The 23,861-nt window shown below is 37.8% G+C and overlaps 2 protein-coding genes across 6 annotated transcripts in view; both read left to right on the forward strand.

The window, feature by feature from the left end:
- The first annotated feature begins 1,609 nt into the window (after positions 1-1,609).
- Positions 1,610-11,291, forward strand: LOC135205308 (sucrase-isomaltase, intestinal-like). The gene is made up of 19 exons (XM_064235732.1): positions 1,610-1,766; positions 3,185-3,327; positions 3,776-3,880; positions 4,208-4,365; positions 4,915-5,086; positions 5,479-5,578; positions 5,689-5,813; positions 6,132-6,257; positions 6,389-6,520; positions 6,857-7,087; positions 7,383-7,573; positions 7,958-8,065; positions 8,551-8,687; positions 9,082-9,205; positions 9,463-9,592; positions 9,939-10,100; positions 10,280-10,428; positions 10,616-10,754; positions 10,976-11,291. Exons 1-19 carry the CDS (start codon positions 1,661-1,663, stop codon positions 11,189-11,191), a joined length of 2,754 nt encoding a protein of 917 aa, XP_064091802.1. The 5' UTR covers positions 1,610-1,660; the 3' UTR covers positions 11,192-11,291.
- Positions 11,292-17,358: 6,067 nt separating this feature from the next.
- LOC135205309 (protein TFG-like) overlaps positions 17,359-23,861 on the forward strand; it is a 35,842-nt gene continuing 29,339 nt past the window's right edge. For all 5 annotated transcript variants that reach the window (XM_064235733.1, XM_064235735.1, XM_064235736.1 and 2 more), the window contains exons 1-4: positions 17,359-17,450; positions 19,515-19,649; positions 20,534-20,668; positions 21,120-21,254. In XM_064235733.1, coding sequence (XP_064091803.1) covers positions 19,590-19,649; positions 20,534-20,668; positions 21,120-21,254 — 330 coding nt within the window. In that variant the 5' untranslated portion in view covers positions 17,359-17,450; positions 19,515-19,589. The remainder of the gene's footprint in view (positions 17,451-19,514; positions 19,650-20,533; positions 20,669-21,119; positions 21,255-23,861) is intronic.

Below are 23,861 nucleotides of genomic sequence, written 5' to 3' on the forward strand. Positions count from 1 at the left end.
ACATAGAAGAAAAAATTGAAATTTTAATATTAAGATGGTGGCCAGAATAAAAATGTACATATGTTGAATTATTTGTGGATTTTCTATAAATACTGAATTTGCATTGGAAAGATTCTCTATGTATTAATACATCTAGGAAAGGGATGACATTGTTATTTTCGATTTCAACAGTGAATTTTATGGATGGCACTAAATTATTCAATTTAGACAGTAAATCATTTACATCGATACCAACAGGTAAGACTACTAAGATATCATCGACATATCGGTACCATTTTAAGGGGACAAGTGTGATATTCGGGAGGTGTTGTCTCTCAAAAAATTCCATATATAAGTTTGAAAGGAGAAGTGATAAAGGGTTACCCATGGCCATACCGAATATTTGTTGGTTATATTCTGCATTAAAAATAAATCTGCAATCACAAATACATAACTTAATCAAGGAAATTATGTGACTAACGGACATAGGCAATTCATGCAGTACAAGATCATTACTTAAATATTCTAGTTTAGTGGTTCTTGACAAAACTGAATACATATCACGCATGCAGAGGTGAGACATCGAATTCAGGCAGGATGGAATAACTGGAGGCCTGCATCAGGGGTCCTCTGTGACGAGAAGGTTCCTCTGAAATTGAAGGGAAAGTTTCATAGGACGGTGGTCAGACCAGCAATGTTATATATATGGAACAGAAACAGCAAGTATGAGGAAAATAGAGGAGAAGAAGATGAATATAGAAGAAATGAGAATGTTGAGATGTATCTCGGGAGTAACAAGGGAAGATAGGATTATAAATGAGTATAAGAGGATCGACAAAGGTAGTAGTTGAAATATCGAAGAAAATACAAGAGGGAAGGCTTCAATGATATGGACACCTGTTACGAAGGGAGGAACGTCATGTTGGAAGACATACGATGGAAATGGAAGTGCGGGGTAGAAGGAAGAAGGGAAGACCAAGAAAGAGATGGCGTGATTGTGTAGGGGAAGATATGGTATTAAAAGGTATAAATGAGAACGAGGCACAGGACAGAAATCGATAGAGACGACTCATTCACAATGGCGACCCCATATGAAAATGGGTTTAAGCTAGGAAGAAGAAGTCAAGGTCCATTGGATTGTTTGTTGTCATTTGGAGAATACATTAAGAGAGGTGTAACAGGAGGAAAACCTAGAAGCAGTTTCACTATGGAACGATTATTAGGAGTAAGAAACAGGCTAACAAGTGTGGAAGCTATTTTGTATAGACCCATAACCATAACCAAACCACATCTATTCGCAGGTATATATAATATTTCACACGAATGGGGATACGCAAATTGTACTTCTATTAAGTTCATTTTGCCTGTTACTTAAACCATGGGGGCAATGAACGAAAAAATAAAGAAAAAAGCATCATATCAACAAAATAACCTTAGATCACCTTGCCAACTTGTCAACTTCCACGTAGCAGAAAACAGCGAAATATACGAGGATATTGAATTTTATATAATAAGCGTCCTCGGGAAAACCCATTAAAAATGAAAGGTGTTATGAGAAGCAGCTCCCACAACGAATAAAAAAAAAAGTGGCCGATAGCATCGCAAGTGATAATAAGTGATAACCAACCTACATAAATCTCACTCGATTCACTTTACAATTGCAAAGGAAGTTAGAGCAGCCATGGCGTTGATACGGACGCTTTTCGTATCCTTCTTCTTCCTCCTATCCTCCATATTGGTCGTCTCTGCTCAAGATGGCGACATATACATCGAGTGTCCCTTTCCAGGTGGGTGGTGAGATATTCCACTGCTATTTCTGCAGTTCATATATGCTGTCCTCTGCTAGACATTTCCCATTCTTCTTCTGACATTTCTGAACAGTTTTTCGTTTTGAAAACTCAAAATATATATCTTCTAACAAAGCCACAGAACTTATATCGATTCATTTTGATAACAGACCATTTCTTAATCACTTTACAGGCGACCAAACGCTATATCCACATTTTTAAAAACTTGGTCTATGAAATTTCTGAAAAGTTATTCGTTTTGGAAACAAAACTATTTTGAACAGGTTCCCAGCTGCTGAATTAGGACTTTGCTTATGTCATTTTGCCATACTTAAGCATTAAATACTATATTTGAAGTAAATTCTTCCAGAGAATAAGTATTTTGGGGTGCTCTTTAGGTCCAGAAAGTCGAGAATATTCGAACAATTTATTAATTCTCTCTCTCTACTCTCTCACCCGTGCAATTTCTCACGGGAGATTTAAAGAAACGAGTCATTTTTTTCATATATTTTTATATTTACAATCCATCTCTCTCTCTCTCTCTCTCTCTCTCTCTCTCTCTCTCTCTCTCTCTCTCTCTCGTGGGCTAGTATGTCACCTGTGGAATTTCTCACGGGAGATTTAAAGAAACGAGTAACTTTTTTCATATATTTTTATATTTACAACAAATCTCTCTCTCTCTCTCTCTCTGGACGAGTGGTTTTCGCGCTCGGCTGCCAATCCATTGGTCCGAAGTTCGAAACCCGGCTTGACCAGCGCGGAATCAGAGGAATTTATTTCTGGTGATAGAAATTCATTTCTCGATTTAGTGTGGTTCGGATCCCACAATAAGCTGTAGGTCCTGTTGCTAGGTGACCAATTGGTTCCTAGCCACGTAAAAATATGGAATCCTTCGGGCCAGCCCTAGGAGAGCTGTTAATCAGCTCAGTGGTCTGGTTAAACTAAGATATACTTATTTATTCTCTCTCTCACTCTCTCTCTCTCTCTCTCTCGTGGGCTAATATGCCACCTGTGGAATTTCTCACGGGAGATTTAAAGAAACGAGTCACTTTTTTAAATATATTCTTATATTTACAATCCAACTTACTTTCGTTTTTCTTTTTTAGGCTATGATTTATCGACTTCTGATAAGGGTTATCTATTTAAAGATATACACGAGACTGAGGTCAATGTGTCTCGTTGCTAAAAACTTATATAATAAATTGTTTTGTGTGTGAATTGTTAATTGACTGGTTTGCTTTACAGAATTGTCTCGTTTTATTATTAGTATTATTTATGAATAATGAAACTAAAGCCACATAAATACCCAGAATTGATGAATACGATCTCGGGAACGAAAAAAAATGCCCCAGTGGACCAACAGTATAACTGAAACATTGATGAATGCCCCTAAAATAACAGAAGACCTTGCCCAACAGAGGGCCAAGATGTCGCATCGGAGGAGAAATGCGCCGAATACCCAGCTTGTGAGTGGGCAGGTGACCTATGCCACCTCAGGGCCAATTCGGAGGCTGGGTACCATGTCGTAGGAGCTCCCGTGCCCACGCCAAGGGGTTACAAGGTAAGGTAATCGGTTTCCATTTGTTTATTCTGGCATATTTACTTATCATCCTTTCATGTAACCGGGACCCTGTTAAGTTTGATATTCAAGTCTGCTGACTCTGGAGAGAGAGAGAGAGAGAGAGAGAGAGAGAGAGAGAGAGAGAGAGAGAGAGAGAGAGAGAGAGTATGTATACTGATGCACAACATGGCAGGGTACGCGCTAGCCAAAGGCCACTGTACGTTGGCAACTGGTTTGGAAGACGGACAATACAATCTATCCAATCCTGCTGGATGAGCCACTCCGCGCAAAATGACTGAGCAATAATCTAAAGCTTAATTTACAAAATGAAAGTTTCTATTATAATATCTGTAATTTGAATGATTAATGTCAACTTAATGGAAGTTCTTAGGTGGTACAGATAGACAGAAGTGCATTTTAGTCAAATTGGATATTTTTTCGTCCACAGTTAAACCTGAGGAAAACTGACCCGAGTTTGACAATGTTTGGCAGTGACATCCAGGATCTTGTGTTCGAGGTCATCAACCACGAGGATTATCACTTGCAAATCAAGGTAAGGGGAATACCTGGTGGTCAGCTGACTGGGGTTGGTCGTAAACAAGGGTTAGTATAGCCTAGGTCTGATCTGCAAAATAGCCATACTATTTCAGGTGGAGTCAGTTTATTATGGAACCCCTTGAACCCTAGTTGACTAGGTACTCAATAGTTGGTTGAATGTAGTGAGTCACAACCGGTGGGAAAGATTCGACAATAGGTACATAAACTAAAATTGTAAGCTATAGGCCTAACCATGTTGTAACACAAGAAGGCTTTCCATCCCTCTTAAGAACAGATGACAAATTACTTTGGCATTGATCTTCTTCTTTCTCTATTCCTTAAGATTTACGACGCAAACGAAGACAGGTACGAGGTCCCAGTTCCCCTGAACCTACCAGAGGAAGCGGGCACCCATCCACAATACGTAGTCAACACCACCCAAGATGGCGAACCCTTTTCGTTCTCTGTCTCTCGGGATTCTTCGGCTGGCGAAGGACCACTGTGAGTTGAACCTGAGATTTTAAAGGTTTTCATAGATTTCCCCTCCAGACAGGTGTTCATTGAACGGGAGTTTTAGATGCAATGACAAACTGAACTTTGAGAAAGGAATGTTTTTGCTATTTTCAGAGTAGTTTGATTTCAAAGGTTTTTACAGATGTCACCTTGAAGACAGGTGTTTAATGGGGAGATTTTTTACTAAAGTATTTATTGAACTAAAGTTTTAGATGCACTGATAAATTGGACTGTGGGAAAAGAATGTTTTGACAATTTTCAGAGTCTATGGTTAAGCGTTGACATAAAGGCTATAAATTTCGATTTAAGAAAATGAGACTTTGATAACTTTGGGGATTTACACGATTTTTTTTACCCCAATTGAACTGCTATCCTTTTCAGTCCTAGTCTCAGGTTAATATACCAGTTCCAGAGTTGCCATATATTCCAGAAACAGACCCTAGCAATATAAAAGCAAATTTAAACTTTGACCACATAGTCAAAAGGTTTCAGAATCTTTTTTTGTGACAAATCCTAATACCCAGCTTATCCTAAAAGTTTCAGCTTGGCGGGCGCCCTGATCTTCGAGGACCAGTTTCTGCAGTTCACCAGCTCCCTTCCCACGGAGTATCTTTACGGACTCGGGGAGAACACGCACCATGTCTTCAAGCATGACTTTGGGTCGAGGGAGACCAAGCCATTGTTTGCTAAGGATCAGCCTGTTGGAGATGTAAGGCTAATATAGGTCCAAGGTTAATCCAGAACAATATAGTGCATATCAGGTAGAGCAGAAGAGAGCCAGCTGGCCTACAGAGTAACAGGGAAAGATGGGAAATATAATACAGTAAAATGGGAGAGAGGGAGGAAAACCCCACTTATTTTAATGAATAATTGAGGTATTCTTCCTTCCTCCCCTTTTCCTGATAATAAAATCATGACTTAAGTGCAAACATTACTCAGCAGATCATGTGGAGGTTCATTTTTGGTAACATAAATCTCCTATCTTTCTTCGTAAGCCTAGGGTATAGATAGGGTTATTATAACCTATTGCTTCTCCAGCTGGTCTGTGTAATTAAAAACAGATGAGCTCAGAGAAAGATCTAAAAAATTTCTACCCAACAGACTGAGGTCAACCACTATGGGGTGCACCCGTACTACGTCAATGTCAACCACGAGACAGGCACAGTTCATTCGGTCTTGTTCTTCAATTCCAACGCTATGGGTGAGAAGAAGCTTATGTCCTGGTTTCACCAATTTTAAGTAAGGAGAATATGCTCTTATAATGATTCCAGAATATATCAATCAACCTGAAGTATGGGCTCTCATCTCCAGAGTATTCGACTTACTTGCTTAGCGATGGGAGACCTGCCCTTACGTTCCGTAGCATCGGAGGGATCATAGACCTACACTTCTTCCTGGGACCATCTCTGGAGGAAGTCAACATTCAGTACTCTACTGTACGTTCTGTCTTCTATTGACATTATTATTATTAGCATTATAATCTTCATGATTCTAAAGCAGCTGAACACCACTGAGCCCCATTTTAGACTCAGAGCTCTCCCAAATTAATTCTGTCAAATTAAAGTTAAAAAACAGCTAGATGGGATGAGGCCAAAATGGACACATTGAAGCCCATTCTGTCTTAAATATTTTGGTAACCCACCCACCAAGTGGGGGTCATTACAATTTGTCTGTTAGACCCAGATCTGTAGGCCTAGTTACTGTCAAATGTCAGTCATGTTTGCAAGGATAAAATAACCCACAATACCTTCCAGATGGTTGGCCTCCCTACTTTCCCACAATATTGGACACTTGGATTCCAGCTCTCTCGTTACGGGTATACTTCAGTTGAAGAGGTGCGGGAGGTTCGAGAGAGAATGAAGGCTATGGCTATACCCCAGGTAAGCAAAATATGGGGTTAGATTTTGAAGTTTTTAGAAGACTGATCCCACATGGAATAACTTAGGGTAATGGTGAATGAATATAAATGTTTTTTTTTTTTCATAGCTCATACACTGTATTCATTTCCCAGGATGGTCAGACCATTGACATCGACTACATGGTGCGGTTCAGGGACTTCACCTACAACAAGGAAAATTGGACAGAACTGCCACAACTTGCTGAGGAACTTCACAACGACAACATCAAGCTCACTCTTATTTGGGTGCGTCTATGACATTGCAGTCTTTAAACTGATGCTACACTGATCTCACTCTTCATAAATGTCATTCAAGTTTCCTCTTGGCAGAATATCCAAGACATTCTGGGGTTAAGAAGCTCAAGAAGGAATGGGTGTTGCGATGCGAGCTATTTTTACAAACAGGCAGTTTTGGTCCTACTCTGAGAAACCTTTGAGTACAGAGCCTATTGCACAGTATATGAATAACAGTAAACACCACAAAACCAGAGTAAAATAAGGACTATTTTCACTTGGTATCAGAATCTGGATTCTCATCTAGAAACCATCAAGGCAAGCCAAGCCAATCTTTCCTCTTTCCAGGACCCAGCCTTGGTCATTGACTTCGAGAACTACCCTCCTAGCCAGAGAGGAAAAGATGCTGATGTATTTGTCAAGTGGATGTCGGAGGATTTGGTTCCAGAAGACCAGGAACCTGGATGCGAATCTTACATGATTGGCTACGTTTGGCCCGACACCAAGACTATCTTCCCAGACTTCTTCAAGCCAGAGACAAAGACTTGGTGGGCTAGTGAGCTTGAGGCGTTCCACACGGTGAGGAGGTTGTCCCTTCAGACATTGCAAGATTTTTGGGGGGTAATCATGACACCACAAGGAGAGTTTCTTGGTCCTTTGTTGAGTTGGGGTTATATAGTTCAAGGAAATTTTGCAATTTCAGAAATTTCCTGTTGCTTGGAAGGTATGCAAGGGCCCTAGGCCATACAAGCTGTAGAAATATGTCCCATTTTCTGAGGTTGTCACTGAAATGCTTCGCTCTTCTTTCTCAAATCCACACAACTTGTAGAAATATATCCCGTTTTCTGCTTCACTCTTCTCTCTCAAATGACAGGAGGTAAGTTATGACGCCGTATGGATAGACATGAACGAGCCGGCGAACTTTGGCACCAACCTGGCCCATCCTTGGAACTGGCCTCCTGAGAAGCCAGACTGGAGCTTGAAGTGTCCCGACAACGCATGGGACAGCCCGCCTTACCCTACGAAGATGGTCAGAGTCGGTGGCAGTGAGAGCAAAAGGATTAGGTATAGTATGAGTTTATTTTGCTTTTGTTGTGTGCTGGTGCCATGAAGTTGAGAGTGACACAAGTAGGAGAATTTGATGTAGCAAGGGGACCAGTAGGCCCAGAATATCATGGAGAAAGAGCATTATATACAAAGGCAGCAGAATGGCAAGAACTTATGCTAAGATATGCATTAAATTTTGCATAATCCTTCAGTATAATTCTGTCTTAGTGAAGCTTCCCAAGATGAACCTATTTAGGCCTATCATTTTACTTTGAGCAATCTCTGTAATGGCACTGATCGCTCCCACAACGTTCCACCTTTATTCTGAGATTAATAAGGGCTATAAGTTGCCCATTCCACCTGCCTCCACCAAATAAGTATGTGCACATTCTTGCTTTGCAGTGAGAAGACCATATGCATGTCAGCCAACCACACAGATGGCAACCAAACTTACCTGCACTACGATGTCCACAGCTTGTACGGATGGTCAGAAACTGTCGCCACCTTTGAGTAAGAATAAGAACCTTGTTCATGTCAGCCTGGTTAATTCATTTTTGGAGAACTTTATAGTTCAGATAGATAGTTAGGTTCTGGAGAACCTCCTGGTTAAGATGGATAGTTAAATTCTGGCGAACAGTCATGTTAAAACAACTAGTTTACTTCGGATTTCAAAGAAGAGACGTAATGTCTATTTGGACATATTGATTTCGTTTGTAATGTCAGGTTGTTTAAGGTGTGTACCAGTTTTTATGGTAGTACAATCAATATTTATCTCTGGAAATGCACATTTTTAGATGAAAAATGATGTAATACCTCTTTTTTGATCATGGAATTAGCTATCCACAAATGCAGTCAGAGTAGAAACTAGTTTGGGCCTAGCATACGATTTATTTTTTTTATGAAAGATTAAGATTTATTCTGTAAAGTAGCCAAACTTGACTGCTTGTGGCAGCTTGTTTTTTTTTTAAAGATTCACATTTCCCTTCCATCTTCAGGGGGGTAGAAGCCTTGTTCCCCGGCAAGAGGCCCGTTGTGCTCTCTCGGTCCACATACCCAGGATCAGGTCGTTACGCAACTCACTGGCTGGGTGACAACTCAGCCAGGTGGGACCACTTGAGGAATTCTGTCATAGGTAAGTTCAGACAGACTTGCTGGTCTAGTATCTGATATGGCCTTTGGGTACTCATGTTTTCAGTGTCTGTGTATTAAGAGTTAGCCTGGTTCCTAAGTGCTTACTCCACAAACACAGTTGCGGGCACACTATACTTTACAATTTTTCTCTTTCACACTGTTATTACATTATTTAAACCGCCATTAAATTACCATATTTTTAACAATTTTAAATGTCTGTAGCTTTGCTTTATTTAATAGTACATCAGACTGTGTATTTTAATCCTTGACCATTACCATTTTCTGAAACAAGAACCCCAAAAAGTTAGAGATGTTTCGAAACTAATTAATACAAAATATCATAAGTAAATTTCTACTGTACTTTTAACCTCTACTTTCTTCTTCTTCTTCTTCAGGAATGCTGGAATTCAACCTCTTCGGCGTGCCAATGGTCGGAGCTGATGTCTGCGGCTTCTTAGAAGATAGCACGATGGAACTCTGTGCGCGATGGATGCAAGTTGGAGCCTTCTATCCTTTTAAGTGAGGGGAATGTATTAAAATGTATTTCCTATCCTTCCTTACATCCTCTTCGCTTTTTTTTAAATACTATATACGACCAGTATCACACCAAAGCTTGCTTATGCTAGACCATGAGCTCCTAGCTCCTAATCGAATGCTTTAAGAATGTCAGCTGATTACAGGAAAACGCCCAGGGCATTTATTCATAAAACTGAACCACAAACTCACCATGATCTCGTCAGCAGATGTGACAAAATGTGAACAAATTTTGATTTCAGTCGCAACCACAACGGCAAAGGTCAAACACCGCAGGACCCTGCCCACTGGCCAGAGGTGGCTGCCATTTCGAAAGAGGTTTTGGCTCTGCGCTACAAATACCTACCTTACCTCTACACTCTGTTTCATGATGTGAGTGCCTTCCTTCGATTCTGATCTTCTTTGACATGGTTCAAGCACCTAGATGGCTACTTATAGTGTCCTTGTCCAACCCAGACTCGAAGAACGAGGAATGGCAGAGGCAATTTGAAAATACAAAGCTAAATAGACCCTATTATTATGGCTACATTTGATTTGCTATATCAATGCAACCATTTTTTGTTTTACAAACTTGCAAATTTTCAGCCCTTCAATTCAGCTCAATTTCCAGTTCTGTATTCAACTGAACTTATTTAATTAAAGTATATAATAAATTGTCATCTAAAAGTAACCTTAATTTAAAATTAATTTGACAACACAATATGTTTATACTCACTAGGCTCATCACCATGGCCACTCCGTAGTTCGACCGCTGTTCAGCGAACACCTAACAGACACAGATGCCCTGGTGGTTGATGACCAGTTCATGTGGGGAACGGGCATCATGGTTGCCCCTGTCATGGAAGAGGCCGTTACTAGCAGATCAGTTTACTTCCCTGCGGTACGGTTGGCCAGCATAGGTCTATATGTGATTTGTTTGAGCCTATACATAAGCCTAAATACAATTTGCATGGTGGGGGGGGGACTTCTTTCTATTTTGCATTATTATTAAATGAATGAACGGAGTCCTATCCTAAAGGAACAGTATTCTAGCTTATCGATCATCATTTCTGCTCTCAGGGAGAATGGTATGACCTGAGAACAGGTCACACTGTAGCCAAAGGACCTGTGACCCTCGACCTGGATGTTCCTCTGGAAGTAATTCCAGTGTTTGCCCGAGGAGGAGTCATCATGCCGTGCCAAGAACCAGCTATCAACACTAAAGAAAGGTATATGTGTATAATATACTGCTCTTAATGTATCCTTATATGCCCACTAGGTCTAATGCATGAACCAGAAAATTGCATAATAGATCTTATCAGAGCTACGATGGTATACACAGCAGTAACTAGAACATAGCTAGGATATATCATATGTAATATTTTGCATTTGATTATTCTTTTAATGTATTTCCAGCCGACAGAACCCATTCTGCTTGACTGTAGCCCTAGACTCAAACTCGAGCGCATCCGGAGAGCTCTTCTGGGATGACGGAGAAAACGTTCACACTACGGAACATGAGGGAACATTTTCCGCTGAATTTGAATATGCAGATGTGAGTGAAAACGAGTATAAAATATGAGTGTTGACCCATTTTCCAACTCTCTCTCTCTCTCTCTCTCTCTCCTTGCTTTCGTTTTCATATCCTCCATTAATTTCTTGCGTGAAATTGACATATCCTACACACTGTTCCTCTTGTGACCATTTTCCTAAAGTGTCACACACCTCTGCCCTTCGCAGAGAGCAAAATTGAACCTAAATTTTCCCTCTTCCCAGGACAAGCTGAAGATGGAGGTTTTCGACAGCACGGCACCCGTTGAGGGCCTCAATTTGGAAACCCTGTCCTTCTTTGGCGTCTCCTCTGATCCTAGCGGCATCACAGTCAATGGCGAAAGTCTCCAGTCTTCCAGTTGGAAGTTTGAGGAATCAGTCTTAACAGTGACCTTGTCTGTGCCCTTGGGACAAAACCTGGAGGTCATACTTTCATTTTGATATTCTCTTTTTATCTCTGACGAGGTCAGGTAAATAGGTTCTATATGTTCATGTTTTAGGTGAGGTGAAATAAAATGTATTGGCATTTATTGGTGTAACATCGATTATTTGTCTATCCCTCGATATTTCTGAGAAAATACAGGTATGCATTGGTGCTCAAATCTCATGCGACATGATTCTTTTTGTATCATCCAGATTCTCAGACTCAACGTGACTTTGTGGCGGGATCACAAGCTTAAAAAAACAAGTGGTAAATCCCCCCCCCCCCACCCCCCTCCAACATGAACTTAATCACTCCAGCTGCTAAACCCACTCTCAGTCACACTTTCCTCTTTACACTACAGAATGCACACAGGACAATTGATGTATACCTACACAAAAACAAAAACTCTCAAAAAAAACGTGTACTCACCCAACTGCAGATACTCAGGGCTATGCTGTACTGTCCACTGGTCAAGGTTGCTGAGACACCAACAACAACTAAGAACTACAACCCAACAACCCAGGACCACAACTCAACAACACAACAACAAGGAACACAACCACAACTCAACAACAACCAAGGAACACAACCACAACAAAAGACCATTGCGTAGACAACCACCAACACAAAAACAACAACACAAAAAGGCAACACACACACCCATTAACAATACTAAGGGATCACAACAGCTCACCATTAACAACCCTCAACAACTCACAACCACACCAAGAAACCACAACAGCTCCCCAACAACAACCCTCAACCATAACAACTCACAAATAACTCAACAAAACTCACAAGCACAACAAATCCAACAACACAGGCGTGGCAGCTCTAAATCAATTAACATCAAACTCAATAACAACCAACAAAAAATCAACATCACACAACTTGAATGAATTTCAATGCCTTCACCAGACTGCTGCCAACACTACTATCACCAGCTCTCACCAAAGACTGACTAAAGACTGCCTCCAAAACACAGAACTCTAACAACTAACAGCACTAGCAGATAACCCAGAACTCACCAACAGCCAATTCAGTTGTTAACCATCCAACCACCAATTACCCCCCCCCTCTCTCTCTCTCTCTCTCTCTCTCTCTCTCTCTCACACACACACAGACGTTGTCAAATGGAACTCCATAACTCCTCCATGACATTGCCAAGTAGTGTTATTTTTATTAATGCCTTGCATATCGAAAAGTTAGCAAATTCACAGCTAGCCCTATTTTCCTTATGGTTATGTAGAGATGCGCCCTTTTATACAGTGCTATAATTTGTAATCTGTGCGATTTGAACTTATTTTTTTTTTACATTGCTTAATTCATAGTGCGATATGTTAAGGTTAGTGGTGCCATCAATGAGAGCACGCTTAACACTTGACATGCTCCTAGGACTGGTCAATGTTAGAACTACGTCTGCAGCATTATGACAGTAGACTTACTAAGCTCAACAGTCATAACAACATTTTCAATGTAGGAATATGAATTAAAGCAGGTTTTCTTTGAATGTTGAAGTTATCGGCAGTGTTTAAGCTGCCTGTATGTTGCAAAATGATTTATAGGCCTAGAAAAATAATCTAAGCCTTCTGAGATGTAATCTACTACTGATATTTTTATTTATAAACATTACCTGTTCTTTGAGGAATAAAAGATAATGATGATTTTGATTATATGGACAAGATGGCTGTTAATCGAAACATCATAAGTATTAATATCAAGGTGTAGGAACACTTTTTTTTTTTCAACTGGTTTAAAATATTTTCTTAAAGGTTCTGCTCGCTTTTGGTGTATAATTCATAATTCATAAGGTAATTTGAAGTGTTGAAGTGTAAGAATGTGTAAATAACCTCATTTGCTTTCTGGCCAGAAAATATTAATAGATAGATGTGAGTGTTAAGTGTAAAGTAAAGAAATCTAACACCTAGGCCTAGTAACAATATCTTGGCTTTGACAAAAGAATAATTGCATTGGCGAATATTTGGTAGCATACCATAATTTTTGAATATTTAAGAAATATAACAAATAATTATGTATGAAAATCCAAATATTCCTCTTAACACATAAAAAGTAAATTTTTAAAATATAGTTTTATTGACACTACTAAATGTAGACCTACTTATGTTACACAAGGTGGTTGTTGTTGCACCGACAGTATTGTATTAGCGTCCAACCTTGGTGGTCGCAGGTTCGATTCTTTGCCATTCCATTGAGGAGTGAGAGATGTGTATTTCTGGTGATAGAAGTTCACTCTCGACATGGTCCGGAAGTCACGAGCAGCCGTTAGTCCCGCTGCTGAATAACCGCTGGTTCCATGCAACGTAAAAACACCATACAAACAAACAAACAAACACGTGCTCTCATACGTTGATATTGGTGGGCGCATTCCACTTTTATATATACACATATTTACATTTTTTCATCGTTGAGGTGTAAAAGCAAACAAATAGGACTATTTCAAATTTCATGTTTGCTTTGGAAGCATTGTTAATGTTATGAAGTTGTTTCATTTAACTTTTGAACTGAGGTTTAATCATTTGATGAAGACTTCGTTTTGGTCAAATGCTCCAGCGATGTGTAAACAAAAGTTTTGAAAATGTTTTGTAAGAGTTTTTTCTGAAATTTGGCTACACGTGACATTTTCTTACAGTTTTGAAATATATGACCGATTTCACTCTAATGAAACATATTATGACCTTATTGTATGCACTAATCGTGTTTGCGCACTGAAATAATAGATAAATATGGAGCATGCTAGGTTGCCACTTAAGTGAATTTTGAATGAAATCCTATGGAGTCATGTCGCATGAGATTTGAGCATCACTGTACACTTCCATGTTTTTTATAAATTCTGATTAAGTAAAACAAATGGTTTCATAATTACTCAGGTGAAACTACTACTTACACAAAAACAATCCCCCCCCAAAAAAAAATTATCTTCTTTTTTGAAGTTGGAGAAACTTGGTGCTATTAATTTTCATAGAGAAAGTTGCTCCTGTATATATATATATATATATATATATATATATATATATATATATATATATATATATATATATATATATATTTACGTGAGGTAAAAAAAAGAGGAAATAATGGAGCACTTAGGACTTACCTTAGATAACTGTAAAAGGGATCGGTTTATTCCGGAAGGTCGCCATTGAAAACCCAGCTGATTTATCTAATTTACATTTATTTACAAGACAACATTGAATGGCCTGAGAAAAAGGCAAGGCGTATAATATGGCCATGTGGGCAGAGCGCCGTATACTGTCTGGATCACTCCTATCTTTCACAATATGAAAAAATGGCCCAATTCAGTGTCTACTGCAATGCTGGTTTCCAAATTGATAATATCTAGCGGTAAGAAAGCGCTTGCGAGGAGACGGAGAGCACGGACTCAGCCGGGTCAATCTGGAAATGAGTTCCCAAATTACACACAACATAAAATAAAGACTTCTTGCTCAATATTACAGTTGATGCACTCTGGAGTGTGTTTATCCTTAATCACACACAAGGGGAGGAACTCTAATGCTTAAATGAAATGCTCAATGAAGACTTTACTCTCTTGGACAGGTCACAGGGGTAGCCCGTGCTATGATGGTGGACAAAGGACGTTCAGTAGAGGAGTTATGAAAGGGAAATTTGAAAATGGTAATAGCAAGATTCGTCTTGGAGAAAAAGGGCTTGTTGGATTTTGCACTTTCGAGACGTATCTTTAGTCCTTAGAGGCTTGCACATGTATCGTGATGTCTGAGGAGGGCCCTAACTAGCGACGACGAAACAAAGGGGCTGACTTCAAGTCAGAGGCGAGCACGTCTGCCCACTAGAGTAGCTGGCGTAGACTGAGATCGAATCAGGGCATTTTCAAGCAGCCTGGGTTCACACAAGGCCTACGACATTGTCTGAAAAGATGCAAAAACACAGCCAGCAGATTTGTGGGAAAAGAGGTCTAAAGCTAGGAGTACCTAAAGCCCACCAAGAAGCCTATATATAACCCCTACGACCTGCCCTTCTTACACTACACTAGGTCTAGTCGTTAACGGATTATTTTTCCCCCTAGACTGGACATGCCAATCCCCCAAGTAATAAAGGTGGGGGTAAAATGGCTGCTCTTTTAGCAAATAAGTAAAAATGAATGACACTGGGAAGACGAGGTGATCAAAAACCGTACACACACACACACACACAACACACACACACACACACACACACACACACACACACACACATATATATATATATATATATATATATATATATATCTATATATATATATATATATGCCCTATCTATTCGTTAATAAAAAAAAAGAAAAAAAGCAAAGAGGACTACTACTTCTTGCAAATTATAAACCTTAATCCATCTACAACGAACCAGTGAATTTCTCAGGATGGAAGAATGTACACCAAATATAATTAATAAGTATATATTAATTAATTGGATGAGAAACGATACCTATAATTACAATGATCAGTTTTTTACTAAGATGGTTTGGTTTATTTACTTATATATCAATATTTTGGCCGACTAACTGTACTTATTTTGTATTTCTCTGTTTTTTCCACTTCGATACGTTTTGTGAAGTAATGAATATATGCCCAATACATTGTATATTATTACTATAGTAATAATTGATAATGGAGGCTTTCTAAGCATGGTTATAGGTTCAAAACAGTTCACATTATTGTTAGAGAAAAAATAAGCCAAACATTTACTTAGCTTTCCAATATTACATTTTCTGTGGATAGAAACTTTGGAAATTAAATGCATAAGACTAAAGGTTTTTTCTTAGAAGATGAAAAGGACTTTGCTTACGCGTCATTGTTCCAAGCACTTGTGAGGCGTTATTAGGTAATGGGATTGTTCTAAAAGCGGCAAGCGGCTGTCGCAAGAGAGAGAGGAGAGAGAGACGAGAGAGAGATGAGAGAGAGAGAGAGAGAGAGAGCAGAGAGAGAGGAATATATATATATATATATATATATATATATATATATATATATATATATAGATATATATATATAATATATATAATATATATATATATATATATAATCTATATATATATATATATATATATATTTATATATATAATATATATTATATATATTTATATAATATATATAATATATTTATGTATGATATATATATTATATATTTTTTATTTTTTAATTTTTTTAATTTAAAAAAAGTAAAATTTTTTGTTATTTTCATATTATGTATGTATAATCTTGCCTATAAATGCGATGTCCTTTTATTTATCTATTTTTTTAAATAGATTGTCAAGGTCCATTGGATTGTTTGTTGTCATTTGGAGAATACATTAGAGGAACGCTGTTCTACCTCACTGAATGTGACCGAGTTTTGTCAGTTGGTACTGTATCAAGAAGAAAAGGTATTTTGAATATGAAAAAGGAAATAAAGATAAAAATTAATCAAGATATCCAAGAGACTTTGAGAGAAAAGAGAAAAGAAATGAAGAAGGTGAGATTCATAGACGACTTCGAGGAAAACAAGTACATAAGGGAACTGGAGACAAAGGATGCGTGTATCATAATGAAAGCCAGACTGAATATGTTGAACTTGAAGGCTATCTTCCGGGGCAAATTTAAGGACGAGGTCTGTGAAATATGTAGAGTGGAGGAGGACACCACCTAACATTTATTCACGTGTAAATTGCTACAAAAATTAGATAAGGATATAAATTTAGGGACACCGTTATCTCCTAACAGAAAACTGGGAGAATATATAAGGATAGCCCTCAAAATTAAGAATGTTCTTAACCTGGAAAGCGATGGATGCCAAAGCTAAGTAACACGGCTCTGCCTCACTTATAAAGAAGAAGAAATGAAAGGGCGTTTGGGTAAAAGATATTTACGACGTTATCGATTATATTTTACGTATGTTGAGATAGGATTGAATTACTGCGGCTCTGTACAATGGAGCTCATAACATAGACGAGAGCTGTAAATAACTAAAGGTGAAAAAAAGTGTTCTATAAGGACGATAGTAGGTATATGAAGTTTTTCACTAATACGATTAAATCCACAAAATAGAACACGTCGTATTATTTAAATAGTAGATTATATTAAAAAAACAGAAAATGTAATCTGAGGGACAAAATAATGTTAAAACAGGGGACCAAAATATTAGAGTTACTACTTGAATCAATCAAAGCCTAATTCAGTCGAGTGGAAAAGATGGCCGAGCCAACTCATCCTCACCAGTTTTGCGTTTGACATTTGACTTAAATCAACAAAAGAAACGGAGAAATCAGTGAGTTAATCTCTCATTTCGAGAGGGAATCTTCACGTCAACGATTAATTGTTGAAAAAAGACCATGAATAGTTTTAATTTAATTGATTAAGGTGGACAAATAAGCCTGTAACAAGACTCCTGCCGAAGCCCGATCAAGGCTTAAGCCAGACTCGATTGTCTTGGCCGACATTGTTTATGTTTCAATTTTTTTCATCAGTTTTAGGGCTTCAGGTCTTGTTTGTTCTTATTTTCGAGGAATTTTGATGATTTTGATAACATTGAACTAAGCTTTTTAGGTTTTATATCTGTTTTTGTAGTGAAGGAGGCCTAGGTTAGGTTAGGTTAAGCCTGCCGTACCCCTAGGCTGGTCAGGTACTTTAAAGTGTACGTTAGGCTATGCAATTTCTAGTTAACTATTTCATCTAGTGTTTGCTTTAGGTACGTCCTTAAATTCATACGGTAATAGGGTAATATATCGAATGGCCGGCCTCTACCGTAGCGCGACCACCTTTCCGATAAAGTACTTTAACACATCCTGTAACCCAGGATAGACGTTAGTCAAGCTCCACCTTCCATTGAAGCAACACCTTGAGACCTACTTTCCTCACCAAGTCAGTTTTTTCTCCCAATTATCAAATTGAGGCCATCACTTCTGAAGTTTGAGAAGGCTGTCAAGCAATGTTAGAGGCCGGCCATTTGGTATTTTACCCTAGGTACCTAGGTTATGTCATTTTTCGAGTGTCCTTGATGGAGAGATAATTAACGGCTGTTCAGGACCTTGAATTTAAAGTAATTGTGTATCAAAAGGAAATGGAGTTTTCTAGAATGAATTAGAAACTCTACAGATGTGCAATTTATTGCTTCATTCGTACTGCTTAATGACTAAATGATGTAGACTACTAGAGCCATCACTGGTAAAACTTTAGCTGCGCTGGCTGCTTCCCGCTAATCGTCGACTAGGACAGGTTCTTCTTACATAAATGGCCATGACCTTTCCTGTAGATCCAGAGGAGATCTTCCTAACCTAACCTAACTTATGACATGGTGGGAATCAGGCCGCGCAACTAATGTAAAGTTTACCCAATCACTTAAAATGGCATCACGGCTTAAAGTAAGAATGATTATGAAATACCAGCTGACCACCTGCCACTTTCTACTGATTTTTGACAAAATTTTGCTTCTAATTTCTGACATAAATTTTTTTTTTTTTTAATTTCTGACTGGCTAATTTTGCCAATTTCTGACTGGCTAATATTGCCAATAATTTGTGACATAAGCTAATATTGCCAATAATATCTGACTCCTAATTTTGCTAGTAATTTCTGACATAATTTTGCAGACAGGATTTACCATATAAGCCATTAATCAAAAGATGACAACACTATAAATACCTGAAATTAGGCCATGCCTGAAAACCAGCTGTTCACAACTAAACCCTACCTTAGGCTAGGTATGTCTGTTCCAAATTGAACTGCCTACCATAGGAGAGGCCTAGTTTAGCTTGCTATATGTGGCATTGTAGGAGGAAAGACTAATGCGTCACAAGTTGCTTGCATGGCCGACGACCTCGAATACGCATGAGTCGCCAGATCTCGCAGATTCCTTGCTATACAATCATTGATTGTTTCAACCGGTTTCCAGAGTTTATTCGATTGTTAAGGCCTCAGGTTTGTTAGCTATGAAAAGTACAAATTGATTAAAAATTTGTCATTTCTCAAGAGCAGAGAGAGATCTCAGTCCCAATGAGCGACCCTAAGATTCACTATGTAAAATATAGAATTTTTATCACTTGTAGGTGATGTAGAGCACAGGTATATGAAGTTTTGAAGTCCTTAATCCTTAATGATACTGTATATAGTGAAATTGTAGTGCAATAAAGAAAACTTCAACAATAGCGGACAGACAAGTTATAAGTGACAGACAGACGCAGACACACCAACGTCAGTTATTGGATGTCTCAACACAGTAAACCAGGGACATGAAAGAAGGGAAGTGAAGATAATTTTAGACCCTCTTGTTAAAGGATTGTATTGTCCACACCATTGACTCCTGATATTTTTTATTTTTCCTTTTTACCTACAGTATACATGAAGTTTGGGACTGCGGTGCTTCGGGCTTCTTTTCAAGTAGGAGGAGATTAGCATCGAAGCCAGCAACATGAGTGGGGCTGGCAGCAGTGATAGCGGCCTGGACTTGTCCGGCAAACTGATTATCAAGGTAAATATTGCAGTAATTTAATAAATTTAAATACATTCGGTACGTATCAAAGATGATCTTGTGTACAGTATCTCAGGTACGTCAGATTTACCATGGCCAGAGTATTCTTCTTGGTTAATTTTATCTATTAGCAGGATTATTACTTGCAAAAACTAACACCTGAATGAATTCTAGTGGAAGTAAAATTCCTGGAGTGAATTTCCATTTGAGAAATTTTGGTAGGTAGCCTATCATTCAAGTTTAACAGTTTTCACTTTGGAACTGGCAAAAGTTCACTATCTTGAAAGAGTCCCTTATTGAAAGTTGTCACCAACTTGAGCCAAGGCTGTTACTTATGGATCCTCATTGGACGAGTGTGTTGCTTGCTCGCTTATCAATATGGTAGCCCAAGTTCGCTCCTTGAGTGTGGAACCAGAGGAATTTAGTTATTGTGATTAGAAATTCATTTCTCGATATACTACTGTAGTTCAGATCCCACAATAAATTGTAGGTCCTGTTGCTAAGTAACCAATTGGTTCCTAGCCACGTAAATAGAAATCTAATTCTTTGGGTCAGCCCTAGGAGAGCTGTTAATCAGCTCAGTGGTCTGGTTAAACTAAGATATACTGAACTGTATTTAAGCATAATTCTGTTTACCAAAATTTACAATTAAGCTCCATGACTCGTCATACAAGTTATTGCAATGTGATTGGGTGTTTCAGTGATATGGTTACTGATAAAAAGATTTTAGGGACTAACAAAAAAAAGGTAAATCAATCTCAGTTGTATGAATTTGGTGAAAAGTGTTTTCCTATAGTTAGTTATTTTGATTATTTACTAGAAAATACGTACTACATTAGGTTTGTTTATAACTTAGAATTTGTAACTATTCTTTTCATCCACAGGCTCAGCTGGGCGATGACATCAGACGAATTCCAATTCATAATGAGGACATGACGTATGACGAGTTGATCCTCATGATGCAGAGGGTATTCAGGTGTTCATTGGACCCAGAAGATGAAATCACCCTTAAATATAAGGTAGAAGATTGTTTTGGTTGTCTATCCTCTACAGTGAATGTAATGTCACATGAAGTTTAACTTATCTCAGGACTGGGGCCAATCTTATCCATTTATAGTTTGGTATGTGAAAAAGCAAAATACTGACCTTTTGAAACTACCAATGGTAGGGAAGTACTACAGATTCTTTGCAGCATCTGGTCAGCTACAGCCATCTTGTTACCTGCCTTTATTTTACACCAATTTCCAACTCTTGTTTGATGAATCCATGAGGCCAGTGCAGTGGGGGGTCCACAAATGGATTTAATGAGCTTAAATATGTACCAAATGCTATTTTTATTATGCAATACAGTTAAACCTAATGAATTTAATTATGCATGGTTTGAAAAGTTATGTCCATCCATTTGCATCTTTCAGAAGTTATTACAAATTTTATTACAGTCTGTCAGTAGTAATCATGAGTATCTTTCAGGATGAAGACGGAGATTTGGTGACTATCTTCGACACATCAGATCTATCGTTTGCCATCCAGTGCAGCCGCATTTTACGACTAACCATTTTGCTCTCGGGCAGTTCAAAATCAAAACCACGGCGACCTGATATGACAGTGAGTTTGTCAAGTTTCTAGTTTCTGTTTCTTAATGTCAGAATTGATTTAGGTATGCAAAGACTAAGGAAAGTTGTTCCGACATGTACAGTGGGGCATCGCTTATTCACGGATCAGTATTCACGGATCCAGTTAATCACGGGTTTTTTCTTGGACCGTTTCTCATGTTACATCACTGGTATGAATCGCTGCATCACGGGTTTGTTGTGTTGCGTATGGATGTTTTTCGGTAGGCTAACCCTCGGCCGTGGTCCGATAACTACCAACATTCATTTAAAGACTCATATAATGATATTAACTGACAATAAAGGTAATAAAACCATTCTCACCTAATATATTATTGTCCTATCTTCGAAATAAATAGCCTATTCAAGGTTTATGTACGACGTTCATTGGTAGGCTAAGCGTAGTTGCAGTGCTATAACCACCAACATACACAAACATTCACATTATGATATTAACTGACAATAAAGGTAATAAAACCATTCTTACCATATATATTATAGTCATATCTTCATAATAAATAGCCTATTCGAAGAATAATTCCACATCATTGCACTCAACTTATCGTCGGAGTGGCCAGCCACAAAATGTAAGCATATACCTTTACGTACGAAAATGGTTTATGTATACGGTTGCGTTCAAAGCGACATTTTTTGTTTTGATAAACTTTTAGAAATTTTAATAGTAGTGGTAGTGATATTACAGTAGTAATAACATTAAGGCTAAAATTAATTCGAACTTCATTATTTTTTTGGCAGTATTCGTATATAACTTCTCTGAACAATGAAGTCATACAAACGCTATTTGTCATAGATTATCGTAAGTATTGCTGTTTGTTATTGGCGACGAAGCGTAAACGAAATACATAAAAGCATTTTTTACCTTATATATTATCGTCATATCTTCATAATAAAAAGGCTATTCGTGGAGTAATTCCATATCAGTGAAATCAATTTTATCTATGCGAGGCCCTGAACAATGAAGTCATACAAACGCTATTTGTCATAGATTATCGTAAGTATTGCTGTTTGTTATTGGCGACGAAGCGTAAACGAAATACATAAAAGCATTTTTTACCTTATATATTATCGTCATATCTTCATAATAAAAAGGCTATTCGTGGAGTAATTCCATATCAGTGAAATCAATTTTATCTATGCGAGGCCAGCCAGCTGACAAAATGTACGTACGTATATGAAAATCAAATTATGGTAGCGTTCACAGCAAGATTATCTTTCGAAATTTTTATAGTACTATTCATGCTACGTAGTAATAATGTTTGGAATATACGTAACATTAATTTTCAATACAAAATATCATCGTTATTTTGGTAGTGAATAATAGTTTAGAATTATCATACATACACTGCATTGTTATGGGTTTGTGCCAGTGATAAAAAACCAAAATAACGTTCTCCTTTAAGTCAACGTGTTTAGGAAAAACATGACATAGAATCGACTTTGCGACTTCGTTCACTTTGATATTTTTAACGATACAATAACTATCATTTGTACTACTAAGACCATTTTCACATAAGTAATTTTTCGTGAGATATGTCTTGTTACAAAAGCTAGCTTATACATAAAGGCTTTTATAATTTAAGTCATCTTAGATATACATATGTACCCAAACTCATTGTGGGGAAATTTACTACTGTTTCCTCGGATATTGAAATACTTTAGCATCATTCAAACACTTTAATAATATAATGCATAAATACTAGGCTATACATATTTACATCGTATACAAATACTACATACAGTTATATACACATACTTTTATATACAAAATTAATCATATGAGTAGTGATCAGACGACAGCTGTGCACTGGACTACGTACGTACTACTTGGAAGATAAAACAAACAAAAATTTTGTTGTTGTTAGTCGCCGGGATAGATTAACATTTTTCCAGAGATTAAAGAGCTGAATTTTGTTTTGAAGGTATGTCAACCGCGTTAGTAAATAGGTATCATCTTCTAAGGAATTTTTTTTTTCTCTTCTTTTTGCGGAAGAATCTTCAAGCCATTTTGCATTCAAAGTAATGAGAAGGAATCATTCTATTCTTCATGAAATCAGTAAAATACTTACACTAATAATAAAAACTAAAACTACGTACTGTATGCAAAACACATACATCATCGTTAGCTTCGTGTGTGTAAACGTTCATTCTAAGAAATTACAGAGTAGTATAACTAACACCTGATTGGTTTGTTGGTAGCCATGGAGATCTGTTATCCAATGACTGCCCTCTGCTTCTGTTCTATTTATAGACATACGCCATGGATGGCACTAGGTTTGAACGTTACCATGTTCGTGATTTTCTGACTGCTGACGGCAAAAATTACTCAATAATTTTCTTTATATAATTATTCCTTCGTGAAAACAATAATATAATATCGCGGTTGACATACCTTCAAAACAAAATTCAGCTTTTTAATCTCTGGAAAAATGTTAATCTATCCCGGCGACTAACAACAACAAAATTTTTGTTCGTTTTATCTTCCAAGTAGTACGTACGTAGTCCAGTGCACAGCTGTCGTCTGATCACTACTCATATGATTAACTTTGTATATAAAAGTATGTGTATATAACTGTTAACTTTG

Source organism: Macrobrachium nipponense, chromosome 49 (genome assembly GCF_015104395.2).
Source record: "Macrobrachium nipponense isolate FS-2020 chromosome 49, ASM1510439v2, whole genome shotgun sequence".
Classification (NCBI taxonomy): domain Eukaryota; kingdom Metazoa; phylum Arthropoda; class Malacostraca; order Decapoda; family Palaemonidae; genus Macrobrachium; species Macrobrachium nipponense.

What these genes read in the sequence shown, in the direction of transcription:
- LOC135205308 (XM_064235732.1), top strand. Translation starts at nt 1,661, where the DNA reads ATGGCGTTGATACGGACGCTTTTCGTATCCTTCTTCTTCCTCCTATCC. An exon ending in CTTCAATTCCAACGCTATGG is followed by an intron (nt 5,579 to 5,688) that starts GTGAGAAGAAGC and finishes TCTCATCTCCAG; the next exon opens with AGTATTCGACTTACTTGCTT. An exon ending in GATCAGTTTACTTCCCTGCG is followed by an intron (nt 10,101 to 10,279) that starts GTACGGTTGGCC and finishes TTCTGCTCTCAG; the next exon opens with GGAGAATGGTATGACCTGAG.